At 37.9% G+C, this 19,659-nt stretch overlaps 1 protein-coding gene across 2 annotated transcripts; it reads right to left on the reverse strand.

Annotated features, from left to right (window-relative positions):
• Nucleotides 1–17,187, reverse strand: cacng5a (calcium channel, voltage-dependent, gamma subunit 5a). Of its 2 annotated transcripts, XM_026170429.2 has the most exons (7): nt 16,992–17,132; nt 7,143–7,383; nt 6,390–6,431; nt 3,707–3,793; nt 1,293–1,433; nt 657–802; nt 1–412 (listed from the first exon to the last, which is right to left on the reverse strand). In XM_026170429.2, exons 2-7 carry the CDS (start codon nt 7,336–7,338, stop codon nt 149–151), a joined length of 876 nt encoding a protein of 291 aa, XP_026026214.1. In that variant the 5' UTR covers nt 7,339–7,383; nt 16,992–17,132; the 3' UTR covers nt 1–148. The 2 variants fall into 2 exon arrangements, with proteins under 2 accessions (XP_026026214.1, XP_026026215.1); XM_026170430.2 differs by lacking the exon at nt 6,390–6,431 and having other exon boundaries at nt 16,992–17,187.
• Between the last annotated feature and the right edge of the window lie 2,472 nt (nt 17,188–19,659).

Consider the following 19,659-nt stretch of genomic DNA (forward strand, 5'->3'; position numbering starts at 1 on the left):
AAACTTAATGGTAGAGAGGGTAAAGATAGTTCAAACAGCTGAAGCGGAAAGATCAAGCTGGATAATATTAAATTATTCAATAATTTTATGTCAAAATTCAGGCAGCTCAAACAGACCCCATCAGTGAAACAACCGCGCCTCATCTGCCTCAGCAGGGTGAGGAGGACATTTGTTCATACTCTGGACACTTGAGAAGGGCGGGGTAGTTAGAGGAGTTCATCTGGAGTGAGGCCTCGGAGGAGATGGAGGAGGGACTGCGACCACGTCCGGCCCAAGCGTCTGGATGGAGGAACTGACCGGAGTAATCTGAGCAGTTGCTGAGACGAGGTCTGTAGAAGCCCTGATGGGGCCTGTACATTTCCTCTGCTGTGTAACGCTTCATGAACAGGTACACTGACATCACACCTGCCGTCTGGGGAGGGAATAAACAGATTAAGGCTGGGACACAGTACATCTTCAGCTGCTATAAGGACAAGATTTGCTAAATGCCTGAAGTACAAGGCAAGTGATGAGATTAAATCTATACAAACAAAACTGAGACCAGTGCTAAGTTTATGTACATAAAACCATTAGTTAGACAGAAAATGGTTAAATATTACTGTGGCTTTGAAACATTCTTGTAAAATGTGAGATACTATTTGACTTTCTGAAGTTACCTCAGTGAGCAAGAAGGAGATGGCAGCAAACGCAAATGACCATCCATACTTGTAGCTGAAGTAAGCCTCATTAGTTTTGGTCCTGTTCAACATTTCATCATTAATATTGGAGATGTACAACACCAGACCAACAACCAAAGACAGACCTGTGGAAGGCAGAGAGACGAAATGATTAAAACTTATTTTATATAGCAAAGGTACACATCACTGATAGCTGCATAAGTTTGCATAATATTTTCCAAAGACAGAGTTAATGAAAACAATCATTCTTTCATATGACAGTGATGGACATGCACAAATATATTGGGCCACAGTCTCTCTTAATCTGTGAATGCATGTGTTTTCAGTCCATTGCCACAGATGTATGAAATCAAACACCAGGGTTTGCAAAATTTGTGAAAAAATTGGAAAGTTTTGTTTACTTTCCTGCTGTGTGCAGCAGGGGTCTGGTAGCTGCAACACTGGCATACTGTAATTCATTTTACAGATTATAATGTGACAAGATGAATGACGTGCAACAGATGGTAGCACAGTTGAACCTTGTCCTCCAACCTCCCACCAAGCAAGCACACGTGCATGCACACATGGCGCCACTTTGTCCAACTAGTGCAGATACAGTAAGTATAAATCAAGTACCTGACAAGATGAAGAAGATTCCAGAAACAAAGGCCAAGATGGTGCGATGTGGTCGAATGTGGCCGATATTACTGAGTACAAAACCAATGAACATGAAGAAGAGGCTGACCAGAGGAAAGGGTGTAGAAGAGCGAATCATCTCTAAAAGGAGAGAAGGGAAGCAAAAAGAAAATAAACTGATGAGTTTGAGTGTGTTTTATGGGTCCTTATCTTAGCTAATATAAAATTTCAATATCTGTATCTATTTATTTTTCTTATTAAAATTTGCTGTAGTAGCAGCATGAAATATTCAGTCGGTCTATCTTATGCCTCACTTTCATGGATTTAGTGTTTAATTACCTTGACTAACTTTTGATTCTTTTATGTTAAGACGGAGCAGGGCCTGCTCGCTGTGAGAAAATGGCAAAAGACCTCTTAGAGTCTCTGGTACTTTTTCCCGAACCCCCATTGTGTTCTTCATTACCCCCAAAATATAGCCTTTTAGCTAAGTGGGCCAGATGTCTAAGGCCATAATCTTAATGGAATTTGGCTTTAATGTTCATTAGCTGGTAAAACTTTGGATTCAGTGGCAATCTTGCCAGTTGAAATCTACAAGAAATATTCAAAAATCTTTTCTGAATGAAAACATAAACATTTGGCTAGCGGATACATTGGACAGTGGTTTACTTTCAATGTCATCCTAAACTGTTGTTTTAAACATCCACTGTCACCAGATCTGGACCCAAATCCTTGAGGACTGTTCACAGCATCTCGATTAATTTATGGCACAAAAAATTCAGCCAGTTGAGTAAACAAGAGGAAGTCCAACCTAGTTCTAGTCCTAATTAATTAAATGGCTGGTCAGTTTATGCTCTCCTGTTGTTTCCCTTGTCTTTTGGCCATTTGTCCCTCTTCACAGCTTCCTGCTTGCTTCCTCATGTCTTTAGGTATTATTATTGTTAGCTTGTACTTTGCTGGAATTTTGTTTAACTCATCCTGTGGCTCTCATTTAGTTATTTGCTTCTTCCAGAAAATGCAATCCCTTACATTTTATTTTTCAACTTTTCTGCATTTGTGTCAGTTTTTTTCAACCCCCACATAACAGCATAAAAGAGTGTGCTAATCTTTGAGTTACTGCACCTACTCGGTATAACTATATAATTGCAGGCTCTGGAAAAACTGACTTTTATATAGCTTGGCAATGTTATTTTCCTACAATTTGCTTGCTTGACTTGGTGAGACTCCACAGATTTAAACTTAAAGTGCCAAATGCTAATGCGTATATGTATGCCCATGCATTTTCACCATGTAGGGAGTTATTTAAATAGCATCACTGAATTTTTCATTAACACTCAGTATTTGTCTTGCATGCATTTGCCTTGGGGATTATTCCACAAATTGCAATATCACTCCATCCTAAAAAAAACCCCCACATACTGTATGAGATGACAGGACAGCAATGAATGAATGACTGAATTCATTTCATTAAGTGGTTTTAAATCTAAACTACGAATCCTTGAGGCCAAGTCCATAACATGCAACTGTTTCAATTAGATTGATTATCATTTTAACTGACTTTTTTATTTTATTTGAATTTTATTGAATTTTATTTTTTATTTTATTTGTATTCTTTCACTTATTGTTGCATGTGTGTTGTTGCTGCCTGTGTTTGAGTAATTTCTGTAACTGTGAGACACTTGCTGCTGCCTATCTTGGCCAGGTCTCCCTTGAAAAAGAGGTTTTTAATCTCAATGGGATCTTCCTGGTTAAATAAAGGTTAATAAATAAAATAAATAAAGAGGTGTGGACTTAATTCATGTGAGTTGTACTCAGGTAAAACTTAGTTATTTTCTGTTATCCTGTTAGACTTTACAATATCAAAACAGGATTTACATATGAATTGAGTGTTTGTTAAGAATAATCTTATCATTCAATTCAATTCAATTTTATTTATATAGCGCCAAATCACAACATAAGTCGCCTCAAGGCGCTTCATAGATACAGAGAAAAACCCAACAATCATATGACCCCCTATGAGCAAGCACTTTGGCAACAGTGGGAAGGAAAAACTCCCTTTTAACAGGAAGAAACCTCCGGCAGAACCAGGCTCAGGGAGGGGTGGCCATCTGCTGCGACCGGTTGGGGTGAATCATTGTCTTGTAAAAAAAAAAAAAAAAAGACTTCTGACAAATGTATGTGGCTTCAGTTAACACAGTTCTTTCACACACTTCTATATAAAACATTTATGTTTTTATCATCTTGGTTCTGCATTTCTGTGCAGTAGCTTTGGTACGGTACATTTTTCTATGACTAAAACCGCTGTGCCCCTAAATGCTATTATGGTGAAGCATTTTAAACTAAATGGCATCTTTTCAGTTTAGAAAATAGACTGAAAAATGGTCAGAAATAATCATGACATGTGAACAGTTACTTACTGAGTACACTAACAGTGGACTCAGATGTCATCTGCACATTAGTAGGCATCACATACTCAATGGTAAAACACCGTCCATTCTCCTCTCCTGGAATGAAACACAGGGAAAAAAAATATTAAGTGAAATTTCAGTATATGTTTTTGTACACAAGCGATTAATTAAATCCAACCCTGAAGGTCATACAGTACACATGCAGAATACATGGATGTCTTGACATGATGAATACCTATAATGGCAAAAACGAATAAATGTCACAAATGTCATGTTTTCAAACAAGTTGTTGGAACGACGAGTTGCAAGTGGTATCTAAGGACCAAGCTCAGTTTATTTTCTCTGTGAGGCTCTTAAATTTAAATATCACTTAAAATCAGTCAACTTAGAAAGAGAATGGGGAGTTTATAGCTTCCACACAGTTTATGCTGTCAGTATTTGTTTGAGGAACACCCAACATTAGACTTTAACACCTTTCTCCTTATCGCGCTGACACATACAGTACAAAATGTGGCAGCAAAACACACCAACTGATTTTTTTCATCACTTCATTAACTCCACACACTATGAGGTGTTGGATTAGGTGATATTCTGGGGTTCAGCATATGTAATTACCTTCATACTGCTTCCACAGAATACACATATAAGGATGTGTTATGTTTTTGCATAGCTATTTAAGAAAAATATAATATATCAAACAAATCTGGGAGATTCTTGAGACTGTTCTCCAAGGATTTAGCCAGTTATTGACCCCATGTTTATAGTCTTGCTGGTTTTCACTTTAATGAAAAGTCAGTTTTTATTGTGCATTTCTAGGGTTTCTTTGTGTATGCAAATATCGGGCCCCCACTTCTTAGTGATATCACATACAGTATGTCTACATTTGCACATATGCGCAAATACAGTCTGTAATTTGTTAGTTAATTACCTCACTATATCATGACATAGTTATATTTAACAGACATTAGGATTAATATGTCTGCATATGAATATAAGACAGACAGGCAGCAGGAGAAACTGATGGAGGAGAAGTTTGTAAACGCAGACTGATTGGACTAGTTCAGGTCCACATTGTGTATACATATGTAAGTCATTGCAGATCTCCCTCAAACTTGCTCATTGTATCAGCTTTTCTTTTAACATAAAGTAAAAGCTTGAGCCACTATGCAGTAAGTCCAAGGTTCCCTTTGGTCATGAAATATTTTGTACTCCAGTCAACAGCATTTCTGTACTACTACTAATCACCACTTTCTTTTTATTCCCAACAAAGGAAAATAACAACTATTACAGAACTTTCATGATGAAGACTTATGTTATTATTTCAATTTTTCTCTTATTTTTTATTATTCTCTATAATAACTGATTCTGGAATAAAATACTAACTGTAAAACGTGATATACTTCACCTGCCACAACACCGTGCAACCTCATTCACATTCACTGGTGTAACTACACACTGTGATGGTAAGCACTGGTTGTTTCTGGGTCAAATTAAGTGGGCAATAAGGCCACTCAATTGCCCCTAAAAAACACACTAAACCATTAGTTTGTTTTAACCAAAGGCCTGCTTCATGGCAGCAGAACATCTCTTACATAATCACAACTGGAATCCCAACATATTTACTAAGACTTAACCATTAACCCTGAAAAAGGACGAAGCAGCTCAATTGTCGTATAGATTAAATCAACAGTAAGTGGACTGATGTTAAAGGTTATGTTACCATTTAAGAAAAACACAAATATTCTTCCTGACCATACTGATCAAAATAATTGAAACATTCCCAGTGTAGGCTGGCTAAAGTGAAATGTTAAGCTAAACAGTACAAGTTTGTAAAGATGGAATTCAATCAATAAAATCAGGTTTGCTGAAACACCTTTTTTAGGTTTGCTGTTCTTAAAAACTAGACTGGAAAGGCTTACAAATTAGTATTAGTAGTTTAGAAATAACTATAATTTAATGCAAAGCTAGACAAAGAAAATGGAGTGTGGCTAATCTCCCTAGATGTGGATATTCAGTTAAAAACAAGAAATACTGGTTGGTGGTGAGCAATATCTCATACTCTAGACAGAAAGAAGCTGGTGTTCTCCAGCTGTTTTAACACTCCAGCAGCTGGCAAACCAGAACAGATTAGATCTACAGAAATACTGGGAAAAACCTGCTTTACGGTTTTCCCAGGCAGCGCCCAGAACTTAACCAAGTAAAGTGAACTCTGAAACAATCTAAAGACAGCTCGTCTGACTTAGAGTATGACTAAGCTCAAACACTCCTGAAAGACACATGTCCTTCTTGTCCTGACTGATGCATAAACAGTTGATCAAAGAAAGTTAAACCAATAATAAAAAAGAAGAGTCAGTATGATTATAACTGTTGGTATGTCTCCTACGGTGGGTTAAATACATTGTGTTGATCTGTACTTGTGAGCAAAATCAGACAAAATCAATTTAATGACCAAGCAAAAGAGGAAAAAGCATGTTATTTTAATTGGTTAATATACGTCTGGCTTCTGTAGCATAACTAATAAAAGCATCTTAAAGACCTAAGCACAAATATCATTGGATGCAATACAAAACATAAAGGAGTTTTTTTCTTTGGTATCTAGATATCCAGCAAAATAACAGAACATAGTACTGCAAGTACAGTAAATTGTTGTGATTACTGGAGGAATCGAGAGGGTAAGAGCAAGAATGGATACCTGGTTTACTCTGGGACAACACTTGTCTGGACGGTTGTTTCTCTAAAGAAAAGATTTAAAACGGTTAGTATTTCCAATATTTTCCAATCAAGAACTGTGGAGGAACACGTTAAGATGGTGTTTATCCATGCAATGTGCTGTGCTTCTGCAGTTGCTTTTAATGTGGAATGGTAAAGTGAAAAATGCAGGTCAAAAAGAAGGAAAAGGAAAGTCCAGTTAAGGAGCAGAGAGGAGTGTCTGCACCAACCAAAACTTCATCTGGCACCACTGAATGTAAATCAGCAATCGGTTAAATCATGAGAGAAGCAGTCTTGAATAGCTCTCTATCAACAGGAAAAGTGATTTTGAAGGATACAGCATAGGACTGGAAAACAGTTTGGAGATAGTATACAGGTAAGGTGATGGATCATAAAGCTATGCAGAGGTGAAGGCAAAGTTTCAAAGTTCATGCTCAAATATTCAAGTGCAAAGCAAAAACAAAAATACATCTTCTATACTTGCAGCAGTCTAGTGGTTAAAGAGAAGTAAAAAAAGGAAAGAAATGAGAGGGAAAAAATGCAATGCACAATATACTGCAAACGAGACAATGCAAAAAATTTTGGTGAATGTGTGCTTCAAACTTAGCTGTGTATAATAAAAATAGTTCTGAAAGATGGCATCACGATTTTATTTCCACTTTGTTACTGCTTTTGAGACTAACAGGAAATCTACTCTACTGTGTTCAAACTGTATTCTGACTTCAAACTAACTCACCAGCCAAAAAGCAAACCCTCCACAGACCAGAGTGGAGCGACATGCGCATCTCGGTGCTCTGGTTGAGAGGAAGGATGACGCCCTCTTCCAGGTAGAGCCAGTAGTCGGTGCTCACAGCGATCCCCAACAGGCCGAGGCCGCAGACGGCGAACACGCTGCTCAGCAACGTTAGCGCCTTCCTGCCACATAGGCTCATACCACAGCCTCAAGAGCAGGGGGGCACCGGTGGCGGAAAATGGAGCTATGAAAGGGAGAGAGAGATAAACATTTTTACTTTTATTTTTTTCCTTTTTTTTTTGTAAAATCCACTTTTTTCGGTGCTCAGAGGTGGTGGTTGGGCCTTTGGGTGTTGTCATGTGTGACGTTCTGCAATATTTAATTTCACTCGAACTGAGGCTTACGACTGAAAATGGAGATCAGGTAGAAACAGAAAGTAACAAACGCACCTGCAGATAGGACAGTTTTATCTCTGCTGAATTTTAAATCTGGGAATGAGTCTCTTTCTTTCAAATCTCCCATTAATCTTTAAATAACCAAACTGTGCAGGACGAAAGATTTAGTAGAGCATGTTTGAGGAAAGTTTTTCACTTGACTACCCTTGACTGCTTCCAGGCAGAAAGAACACTCCTGCAATGTACCTAACAGCACTGATTGCACACAAAGGAGAATTACAAAACTGAGTTTGTTTTGATTTGTTTCTGCTTTAATAATCATGTCTATGATTATTAAAGCAGTTATGTAGTACATACATAACTGTCTGTTATGTATGTACTACAGCTGGCATACAGTATGTCACGGCATATGAATGTGAGTGCTTGCCAAACAAAACGATGGCTCTGTTCTTAGCTGAAGCCCACTTTTGCCGGAAGCTAAAGCGCTGGGAGGCTGAGATACATGTTGAAAGGAATTGATTTCACATAATGAGATCTCAGCATGCTGCTACTTTGAGCACCCACTGTGAGCTTGGGAAGATGGAGAGAGAATTTGTGAAAGGATTTTGAACTTTTCAGAAAATTCGTCGCATTTGGAAATCGCTTTCCTCCAACAATTCCTTATATGAAGACTTAATACAAAGCCCAAGTTAGAAGAAAAGAGTGAGATCTCCATGCAACCGTCAGCATGTAGTGAGGAACAAGTTTGCATAGTGAGGAAAAGTCCATGTAATACAGTAGAGAGAAAGACGATCATCTCCCTTTAAGCAAGCTTTTGGTAACAATGTGAAGGAAAAACTCCCTTTTAACAGAAGTTAACCACTGAAGTATCAGTCATCTGAGGGTGGGCATCTCAACCAGTTAAAGCACACAGTGAGAGAAAAAACAAAGTCTGATGGGGATAGTAACTTTAGATCAAAACCACACAGTTCATATAGTGATGCCAGTTGTAAGCAATTGAAATGCACATACTGTAAGTAATCAGAATTCACCAAGCACAGGAGCAGCATTAATGGAAAAGGACTATTACTAAACCTAAGCTATTCTTGGCTCTGTTGCAATCAGCAGCTATTCATTTACAATGACCATAAAGGCTGTATATTCAGGCAATTGCTACTGAGCTGTAAGTAGATGGATGCATTCCACTCAGTAACCCTTTTTGTGTACTTCACTTACCCAGAAGGGCTGTTTTAGCTGTACAGTACAAAACCCACACACTGGAGTAGTGACTGTGCTTAAATATACAGTCTTGAACAACCCTTCATTTTTTAAAATATTTTTTAATCAACAGTTCTCCAGGCTTTCTGATGATCTTTCAGACATTCTCTTGGGACATTGGCTGCCGGGGGGCACTGCACACCACCCAGAATCTCCAGTAAATTAATCAGTCAATCAGTTAAAACAGATTATTATGAATTTCAAAATCTTATTTGGTTTTCATATGTACATGTTATCAGAGATGTCAACTCTAATAGCAGGGAATTAACTAGGCAAATGATTTTTTCTTTCTTTCTTTTTTGCCATTTTTTTTTCAAGTAACCTATATTTGACAACAGCATAAATAAATTGGGAAATTCTGTTTTTGGTGTGCCACCCCATTATTTTTAGTGGCCCCCATATTGCCCCTATGAAAAAATTCTGGAGCAACCCCTGCCCCCTCTGTCCATCAGTAAATAAGGGTGTGACAATCATGGTGACACTGTAGAATCAAATAACTAAGACCCCAGTCACACAGGCCAAGAGAATAGTTCATGACCATCTGGCACCCAGTTTCAATGTGACAGGATGCCAGAGGTTGATGGTAGTTGTTGGAAAATGATTGTTAAAGTCCCAGTCATGCTGGCCCAAGTCAGTGACCCCCTGAAAACCACTTATCATTAGAGAAAAATGTGTATTCCACAACTGGTTGGCAAAAGACTCATTGCTTTGGTCAGTAGCATATTGTTACAGTCATGGTTTGAATGGAAATGATGGACTTGTCTGCAACAACTGTCCAGCTACACTCCAAGATGTAATAAGAAAACTAGTTTGCATTGCACTTTTTCCAAGCTTTACTACTGTTTGGCTAATAATTAGTGAGCATTTCAAGACAAACATGGTGTGCACATGGTGTGGATATAGATATTTATTCGTAGAAATTTGTGCTTGTATCAGATCCAATGTGGCTGTTAACTTTTCAGCATGGTGTGCATGGCATCAAATTGTAATAGTGTTTGGTAGAAAAAGTCTCTATTAATAAACAGCTGAAGCTGTTTCAAACAAAATAGTTCAGCTAATATCTGACTAAATACAATTGCATTGATGTCCAAAATGTTTCTTGCCTTTCTGTGTGTGCACCAAGTTCCCATCTCTCTGGTCACTCAACCTGCACACCTGATAATCAGCCAGTCATCAAATTCCAGCAGTATTTAAGGTTCTGGTCTTTACATCAATTGTTGCAAGACCTTTAGTCACCTCCACGTGGTGCTAACACTACAAGTTGGATCTATTTTTGTGTGTGTGTGTGTGTGTGTGTGTGTGTGTGTGTGTGTGTGTGTGTGTGTGTGTGTTTGCGCATGTGGTAATCTTTATCTCCTGTCCCTCAGGATCAGTTTCTCCAATTTCCACTGTGCCAATTGCCTTGCCCTGTTCACCACCTTCACTCTGCCTTCGTAAAGTATACCTGTCTCACTTCTAGCTCTGTCCATTAAACTTCCATCAGCCAGCCATTTCCCTCACCAGCCACAGCTCTGGGGCCTTTTTACTGGAAAAAAGAAGTATAAAATCACAAGCTGTTTTCAATAAAAATCAGTGTCTCGGACTAGAAATAACCATGGTTGACTTTGTGTTACCTGACAAAGTAAAAACAATGAAAACCAATGAGCAGTGCTGATTTTCATGTTTGGTCTAGTCCACCAAATACTCAATAATGTTTCATCTGACTTAATTAACCTCAACAAAGCCTTCATTTGTGCATTTGTGAAAGGGGAAATCACAAGTCATTTGTTGTCAGTTTACATTAAGTGACATCACAAATGCATAAATTACAAATTGGGATTTTTAGAAGCTGCTTAAGCAAGCATTTTAGCACGCCATAGGGACTGAACACAAGACAAGTTTTAAGTATTAATCTAACAATGTTTTTTACAGATGAGTTCATAAATTAATACCACTGCTCTCCAAACAGTTTTAACCATTTCTCCCTACGCTAGGCAGGAAGTGAAAATTGCATTGTATAAAAATATAATATGATCCTGTCTCTATTGTCACAGTTTATGGTTATTATGAGGAAACTGTTGCACTGGCAAATGGAGGAACTTCTGCATCACTGTCCCTGTAGTGTCTGGCTGAATTATGCTTCAAGTGTTAAAAATGTTTGTAGAGTTTGCAAAATGTGTTACGTTTTACTCCGTAAGAGTATTTTATAAAATTATTTGCAAACATATACCAGTTAATAGAATGTGCAACCAATAATAATAATTCCCTCATTCAGGGGTCCCATACTAACAGACCTGGTATTATTTTTCATGTTTTGTTCTTTTCTTTTACATTATTCCTTAAAAAAAAAACTAAATAACAAGTATTCTAGTTTCAGATGTCATCTTTAGACTTAAGCACTCAGTTTCATCTATCATCTATAATCTGTTAAAATAAACTACATGTAGGTTTGTCCTAGCTTGTGTTTCTTACTATTATGAAAAGCAGGAACCAGGAGTAGAAAAGACAGCACCAAAAAAAAAAAAGGTTCTTAGTCCATCATAATCAGTGAGATCCAACACACTTGTCAACACACACACAATTACCATAACCAGTCATTCATTAATACTAATAATTCTGTTCATTGTTCTGTTCTTGAAAGGACAGTAATTGTGACTGATCTTAGATGAGAAAAATGTGTTTTCATTTTGAAAGCTTTCTCTTTAAATGTTCAAAGCTACGGGCACCAAAGCTTTGGCTCTTGTTGTGGGATCAAAGGAGTACACAAAACACCCTTCTCCTGCATACTTATCAGAGCTGCCTTTGGAGGAAAATGTCTGAACCTGTGACTAGAAACCATCCATCAATAAATGCGAGGTTTGTATTTGTTGCCGTCTTCTCAAAAGCTGCGTGCTCGTGCAAAAACATAGAAATGGCACTAAAAAAATAAGCAAGTTAAAATGTCAGTAATGAGTTTTATTGGGGATGTTTATGTAGTTAATGGAAGTCAGAATGCTCAAAATGCAAAAACATTTGCTAATTAATTTGAATGAAAGTAAATAATGTTCACATTTTCTGCCACTAATATGATACAAGGCCACTAGGGGCCCAGAGGTGAAGTAAAGGAAATGTACACAACTGCTAGAGTAAAGGGCACATCATCACCAAAAGTAGGGCAATTCCTTTTCTGCCTACTTCCTTAATATGCACCGACCCTCCTGTCAACCCTAATCTAAATGGCTCACTGCCAGAAATACAGCATTTTCCCTAAACTGAAAATCCAGAGGTTTTTCATCAAACGATGGCAAAGCAAGAAAACACATTTTGATCTATATTTTTTTGGTAATAAAAAATATATTGTAACTTGAACACAAATTGTAGTAAGTTATCCAAATGAAATTATTATTTATATCAACATATCTCTGTATAATTATGATATGTCAGTAGTCCTTTCGTGGTTCATGAAATAGCATTGCTATAAAAAATTCATGATTTTTGACTGATACCTTTGATTGTCAACTAAAATATGCAGTCACAAATTAAAATGGTCACAATGTTACCATGAAGAATAGATGATGTCCATCACAGCTGAGTTTGAAGTTGTATTTGGAATTCAATTCAAAATGCCACAAAATGGTTGTGAAATCTATGAAATCTTGCAATGAACACCCTCATTTGAATTTGTGTATTTGTTCTTCTGCGTCAAGGGTTCGTCAGTGTCGTAGCGCGGATCTCTTTTGGCATGCTTATTGACCCAGTTACTGTGGCTGTAAGAGCGTGGCTGAGTGCATGTCCCTCTGTTGCTTCTGATGTGGACAGGCAACTAACACTGTGTGAGTTAGTTCCTGTTGGCTGATGTTGCCAGGGCTGGCTGGGGGAGCCTAAGGACAATAGCAGTCCAAAGCAACAGAGAGGAGATATGCCATGTCATCAAGCCACAGTCACAGCTGGGTGAAGCTGGCAGCCCCATCACTGTGTGGCTGGGAACTGCTTATATATTTTCAGCAGGCATACTAAAGGGGAAACACATGTCAACAGTATATATCCACAAGCTCAGCCACGCATCAGATCTACAAATATCCATGAAGTGGGTCATACGGTATATCTCACAAATTATACTTGTGAATGAACACATCATTGCAGAGCCAGTTGTCTACAGCCAGTTTCTGTTAGTCTCACTTCACACATAATAAATCTTACAGAGGGAACGTGTCATAAAGGGGTTTCAAGCAGTGCTATTTTTCTATGTTTCCTCAATCCGTGATAGAGTTAAGAAATACAAATACAATAGAATAACACAAACCCAAATAAATGACACAATTATTTTACCTTTACTATCTCGATTAAAATGATTCATTTAGATAAGTCACTGAGTTTAGTTTCCTTATTTTAAAGACTACTTCAAATCAGCATATAGTCTTGGCTTTTAAGCAAGGTACCATAAACAACAGTTAAGGTTGTAACAATTTCTTTACATGCTCTTGTGTATAAGCGAGCATTTTCGATCCACACCAGCCTCAAGCACATAGCTAACAAGCAGGAATAATTTCTCAGTGGTCTAATTTTGGACATGCCTCCACTCTTGCTTGAAGGCATGCCTACTTAAAATCACAAAATTCATACTATAGTCCAAGCCCAATCTCTGCTGTAGGCCAGACAGCTTACAATGCCTCATCTGGCACGAAGCAGAGAAAGGTGGTGATGGTGGTGCAAGTTCAAGTTGTCAAGACAGAGGATAGTTTTAGTATTTTTAAAATAAAAAAGTTTGGTGAAAAAATTTGCCAATTTGTGTTACTATGTTGCTACGGCAGTTTAACCAGCTGACCTAATGTGTCTCCCTCCCACTCTCGGGACTCTAAAGCACTCTGTATCAAAATGCAGTCCATCTCTCTTCTGTAATGTCAGATCATCTTAATTTGACAGGGCAGCTCTGGATACAGAGCTGGATATAGCTCAAGCGTTTAATTCTGTTCCAAATGTGCTTCCCTTATGATTTTTAGCAAAGCATTTTGGCTTTGAACTATCAGCCCTTGAGGATGCCATCATATAATATCATGATTTCTTGCCTCTCCACTTGATCTCTATATCTTCTAAGAATAATAAATAAACAGAATATAAAATAGTAGCAAAAGGCTGAACAAAGGCTATAGCTTATACCCTTAAATATATAAGACCATTTAAATACCCCATTTCCTTTGCCATGACTTTGTGTAAAGCCGGGACAATTATCTGAACTGCTTTTTTTCTCTTAGACATATTCATAACAAAGAGCACAGACAGGTTCACTTTATTTAATAAAACGAGTGAATGGCACTTTTGTGATCTCTAAAAGGGTAGACACTTCATTGACTCTGGCACAAAATAAAATAGTGACCCACAGCAATAGCACTAACATCATTTCCTCATGTTTGTTGTAAGAACAAGTCTCCCATTTATTTATAAGTGCCTGACTTGGCCTTGTCGCCAGGCAACGCTATACAGAGAGGCCCACAAATTAGTTAAGCATGAATGAGCTGATGAGTGAGTCCCAAAACAAGGCTTCCTATTTGGCTGTGCACTTTTACATGCTGGGGAGGGGATAGAAAGGAAACAGGAGAAAGACACGGGGAGGCAAATACATTTTAAAGGTTTACAGAAGGAAACATTAAAAAGACATACTACATGTAGCCACATAGGCACAGAATGATCTCAAAATGTAACTGGAGATAAAATATATCTAGAACAGGCATCCTAAAGTACATCCTGTCTACACTCTACAATACATTTACTTTAATTTTCCACAGACCCAGAAAGAAATGCTTAAAACTCCGGTAAAACTTTAACAGCAACTTTGAGAGTCTTACTCAGAATAGGTGTTTAAAAAACTGGGCACATGGCAGCTGTGATCAGCAGAGAGCACTGTGTTTACATTTTGGGGATATTCCCATCGGGGTGCTTTTTAGAGGGTGGCCGATCGCTGACCCAAGTGATTTGCTACCAGGACAGTAACTGATGCAATGGGGAACACTTATTTAATGCACTTTGTTTAATTGCTCGTGCTTTGTGCCCACACTGGGAATAGAGAATTAATTTAATAAATCCTGCAATTCTGACAAAAGACATATTGTACGTGGGTTTCTTTTATGAATAGATATGCTCATTAAATCATGGATTAAACCTACACCGATCTATTTACTAATGATATGTTATTTATATTTTTTGTCAGTGTTAGGTGATTGCAATGTTTTCTGCCACAGAGATAACAGGGGAACATGGAAATTGTTCACATTTATCAAAAAGGAGCTACATTTTGCTTTTGTCATGAGTGACAACTGTGAGCATTGGTTATGTGTAAACAACAAAGAAATAAGGATGGGGAAAAGAAAAGAATTGATTATTTTAATGGCAAGACACAGGGACAGGGCTGTATAACCCTGTGTAGCACAGTCTCTGATCCTATCATGTTTGAAACGTGGCCCATAATAATGTTTTACAAGGCTGCCATGATAAACATAAAAACTGCCAGCCAGAGTTTAAACATGTATTTAATTTATGGCATTTATGACATGGGCACAGAAAGAAAACAGTGCCTGCAGAAGTTTAATGATGAGATCAGTAAAAATCAGTGCTTAACAAAACCCCCAAGATTTAGGTCGACTGACTTTCAATTAAATACCAAACCTCTAGATACATCTTTGAGCTTCTTTAAGAGCTATGTGGCTAAAGAGGCTTTTACAGCGGAGAAAAATTAAAAGCTCTACAAAATGTGAGGGGCTAATTCTGCAAATCTAATAGACCCAATTGAAAGTGCATGAAGTCACATTTTCTGTCTTTGAGTCACAGCCTGAACCGTTATGTCCAGATAATAATAGACTGTAAACTACCTACATGTACCTCAATGCAACAAGTACTTTCTCACCTGGCAAATGCACAAGTATCCACAATGCAGCCTGTATGCGTCTGAAACTGTTGAGAAATAATCCCCATACTGAATGAGTGTTTTAACAATGTTTGTTTGGTTGACACACTGACCCAATGACACAAGCTGCCTATTTAAATCTTAAATTATACAAATGCCAAGGATTAGTTTAGTATTACTTTACTATAGAATAATCATGATTTGTATTAGGTCAGATTATAATGTACACATGTATCAGATCTTACAGAATCATTTTCCATCACAACACCACAAAACTATCTACTATTTTAAACCTCATAACTATAACACATAATCATTCTGAATGGCCACCATCATATTAATGGAAGCAACAAATCAAGTAATTATTAGATGTCAGATGACATAAAGCAAATATATTAGCCTTATATTCAATCTCGATCGGAGTTTTCAACAAATCATTATGTCATTTAGCCAGAGAGACTGTTGTTTGTAGTGCAATCAGCCAGCTGTTTGTTAGGCTACTGATACCAGTTAATCTTTGGCTCCGGCTTAAACCGCTGTCCGCGGTACTGAACCACTCACACACGTTCTCGTATTGAATCAGTGATAAACTTAACCAAACCTGATGCTAAACAAGAATACCTCAACTGTCCTTTTAATACACGCCCTAGGCTCTGGAATGCGCACAGTAAATACTGCATGTGTCTTGTTTTCCGTTTTAAAGCCGTGGGTTTCGCCTAAAAGTCTCAACGACTCTATTTTTTAATTCGTTTCCATCCCTCTAATCCTAAAAAATCTAAGAGCGATATTCTTTGTCACACATGTGATACTTTAGTTTTCCTGCAAGTTACAGCACTTCACGTGTCGATTAGCGGCATTGTGACACAATTGAAAGGGTGTAATAACCGAACAGACTTTGAGTCGGCATAAGGGAGGTATCGGCTTCTCTTCGACTGCCACTTAAGGCGTACATTTATCTTCTAAGTTTTTGTTTTAATCAACGTGCAACAAATCCTTTTGAATATCGCTAACATGTGTCAGAGAAAAGCAACTCCAGTCTTCACATGCAGATGTGAGTAAAGGATAGTCACATACAAAGCTTAGTAAAGGCTTCAACAGTAATTATGGAGACAAAGAGAAAACATGTGTTTTACATGTTAATATTTCAAACAAGTCTCAGTCTGATTGGAGCTAAGCAAAAACATTAGTAGCATGGGGGAGAAAACAACAACAACAGGAAAAGTACTCCGTGGTTTTTTTGTTGTTGTTGTTTTTTGTTTTTTTGCTTTCTCCTCCTCGAAATATTCTCTGTAACGACTTGCTTACAGTGGACACTCAAGGAAAAGTTGGCTAAAAATAATTTACCTTCGCGAAGAAGACTCGTCGATGAAACGCCTTTCTCCTGGTGTTCTGTTATCTTCTCTCTTGTCTTCCTGTTCAGTCGCTCCGCGTTATCTCGGCTTTGGCTGGAAATAAGCCCGTTAACTGAACCTGACCCGCAGCTGCGTCGCTCGCGCACCACTACTATCCAAAACAGCAATACCTTCTGCCCGCGTGGAGTGAGGCACGTGGCACCCCAACTCCTCACTCCACCTCTCTTCAGGTGAACGGGAGGGAGGGAGGTGAAGTGACGTGATATGGATCAGTGAATTTGTAGTTCAAACCACATGCAGCGATAAGATTTCAGCAGATATTGTTTTGATATGAAGCAGCAGCACAAAAATCAAGCTCTGCTATAGGATTTACCACAATGTTATGCATAAAATAAAATTTAAAAAATGACCTGTTTTGCAAGGATCTTTGTGACTCTGTGGTCTACCTTATAATCAATCTAACCCCCTTTGACCGCTGAAACTATCTCTATAAGCCTGTTAAGTTATATTTGTTGCAAATTCTGCTGCCGCCTTGGCCATTTCTTGAAAAAGACTTTTTTTTTTTATCTGGATAAGCCCCAAACAGCTTGTACCTCGTGTGAAGAATGCTCTCTCTGGATCACCCAACAAGTCACTTACAACAATGATAAGGGTTCAGTTCAAATTAGTTCAATTCAATTCAATTTTATTTATACAGCGCCAAATCACAAAAACAGTCGCCTCAAGGCGCTTTATACTGCAAGGTAGACCTTACAATAATACATACAGAGAAAAACCCAACAATCATATAACCCCCTATGAGCGGCAGAACCAGGCTCAGGGAAGGGCAGCCATCTGCAGCGACCGGCTGGGAGAGACAAGGAAGACAGGATAAAAGACAAGCTGTGGAAGAGAGCCAGAGATCAAGGGTGCAATACTCTGTATTTAATTATTAAATTATGAGTTATTATTCATCTCTGACCCTCATCCACAGCACCTCTTTTGTCCTCCTGTCAACCCAAACCAGTGCTGGCAGATGAATCTGGTCCCACTGGAGGTTTTTTCCTGTTAAACGGGAGTTTTTCCTTCCCACTCTCGCCAAAATGCTTGCTCATAGGGGGTCGTTTGATTGTTGGGACTTCTCTGTAGGGTCTTTACAATACAATATTAACTTACCAACTTTGTTATATTTTTGCACAATATAAAAAAACTCTTCCAAAGGATATTACCAGAATTTATATTTTGGTGTATATGTTTGCTTGATTTTGATGAAGAATACTAAAACATCTGTACAACATCATCCATATGGGTAACTGAGTTTATATCCAATGCTTGTAATGGCCATCATATTCATCAAACCACCAGGCAAAGTTCAAAATTATATTCCTTCAGCATAGCTTGCTACCAGCTTTTAATAGCTGTACTCAGAACTAAATGACTAGATGAGTGAGAGTGAGTGGGAACATTTGTGTGTCCTCGTTGTTTTCCCATATCTGACCTTCACTTTTCCATTAAGACGCAAACATTTTTTAAAATTGTGCATGTTGTGTCTTAAAAAAGAGCCTTCAACAGGCTTTAATTCTTTTTCATTTCCATTCATCAATGTAACCTCTGTTTCTACTTGCACTTGAAACAGATGCACTGTATAGTCTGTGCACGTGTTTCCACATGAGATTAGGAGCTTTGTGTGATTGCTTAAATCGATGAAAAAAGAATTCAAAAAGTATGAAACTTATTCAATGTACTCATGAAGCTTATTCAGTAATAATTTTTAATGTGATAGTGTGGCGAAGCACTAATCTGTTGGGTTCTTTTAAGAATGAATTTAGCACTTCTATACATGGATATTCATAGAGTCATATACAAGCATGCTAATCACTTCCAGATGACTAACAATCACAACTGATCACAGGAGTGAACAATGAGCTGTCATCAGCTGTGCTCTGACTCGGCTTTGTACATAACCACTCTCTGGCTCTACTGGAAGCCAGACAGGCCCCTTCTCTTTCTATTTTCCATTTCTTCTTGTTTAATAAGGCCATCTCACTTGTCTCATCATTACAGTGCATAATTTTTTTTTCTGCTTTCAAACAGAATCTGAATTCAGAAATGCTCAGCATCGTCCTTTTTCATTCATTCTTCATTTTTTATGTATGTAAAGCAAACATAAATCAGTCAGCTTCAGTAATGCACTCTTTCTTAGTCATTAATCACAAAGATACAAATGTGTATCAGGCAGTAATAGTAATGTATCTGCTCTACTTAAGGCTAGAGCAATTCTCATAAAAACTATGACAGTATATCATTTACAGTAGCTCTAGAACTTTCACAACAGCTTAAGTTATTCTGATGATTATTCTGTGTGTGTGTGTGTGTGTGTGTGTGTGTGTGTGTGTGTGTGTGTGTGTGTGTGTGTGTGTGTGTGTGTGTGTGTAAAATAGAGAATGAGAGAAACCAATAGACTGAAACATAACAAAAGTTCACACACCAGCTGGGTCCAACACTAAACATACTGCAGGACTTTTTCTAATCAGATGGCAGCTAAGCATCGTCTCAAAACCCTGTATACCCAAACAATATCGTCCTTTTCTCTATTACAACCCAGAACAGAATAAATAAATACAATTTTGATTCATTTAATAGACTTTAAGTCATATTAAAGAAAAGGAAATAATTCCCTT

The sequence above is a fragment of the Astatotilapia calliptera genome, chromosome 6 (assembly GCF_964374335.1).
Source record: "Astatotilapia calliptera chromosome 6, fAstCal68.1, whole genome shotgun sequence".
Taxonomy (NCBI): Eukaryota; Metazoa; Chordata; class Actinopteri; order Cichliformes; family Cichlidae; genus Astatotilapia; species Astatotilapia calliptera.

Excerpts from the sequence above, each read along its gene's own strand:
- cacng5a (XM_026170429.2), bottom strand. The coding sequence starts at position 7,338 with ATGAGCCTATGTGGCAGGAAGGCGCTAACGTTGCTGAGCAGCGTGTTC. Across the intron at positions 1,434-3,706 it reads GTCCACTGTTAGTGTACTCA|AGATGATTCGCTCTTCTACA; the intron begins GTAAGTAACTGT and ends CTCTCCTTTTAG. Across the intron at positions 803-1,292 it reads AATCTTCTTCATCTTGTCAG|GTCTGTCTTTGGTTGTTGGT; the intron begins GTACTTGATTTA and ends TGCCTTCCACAG.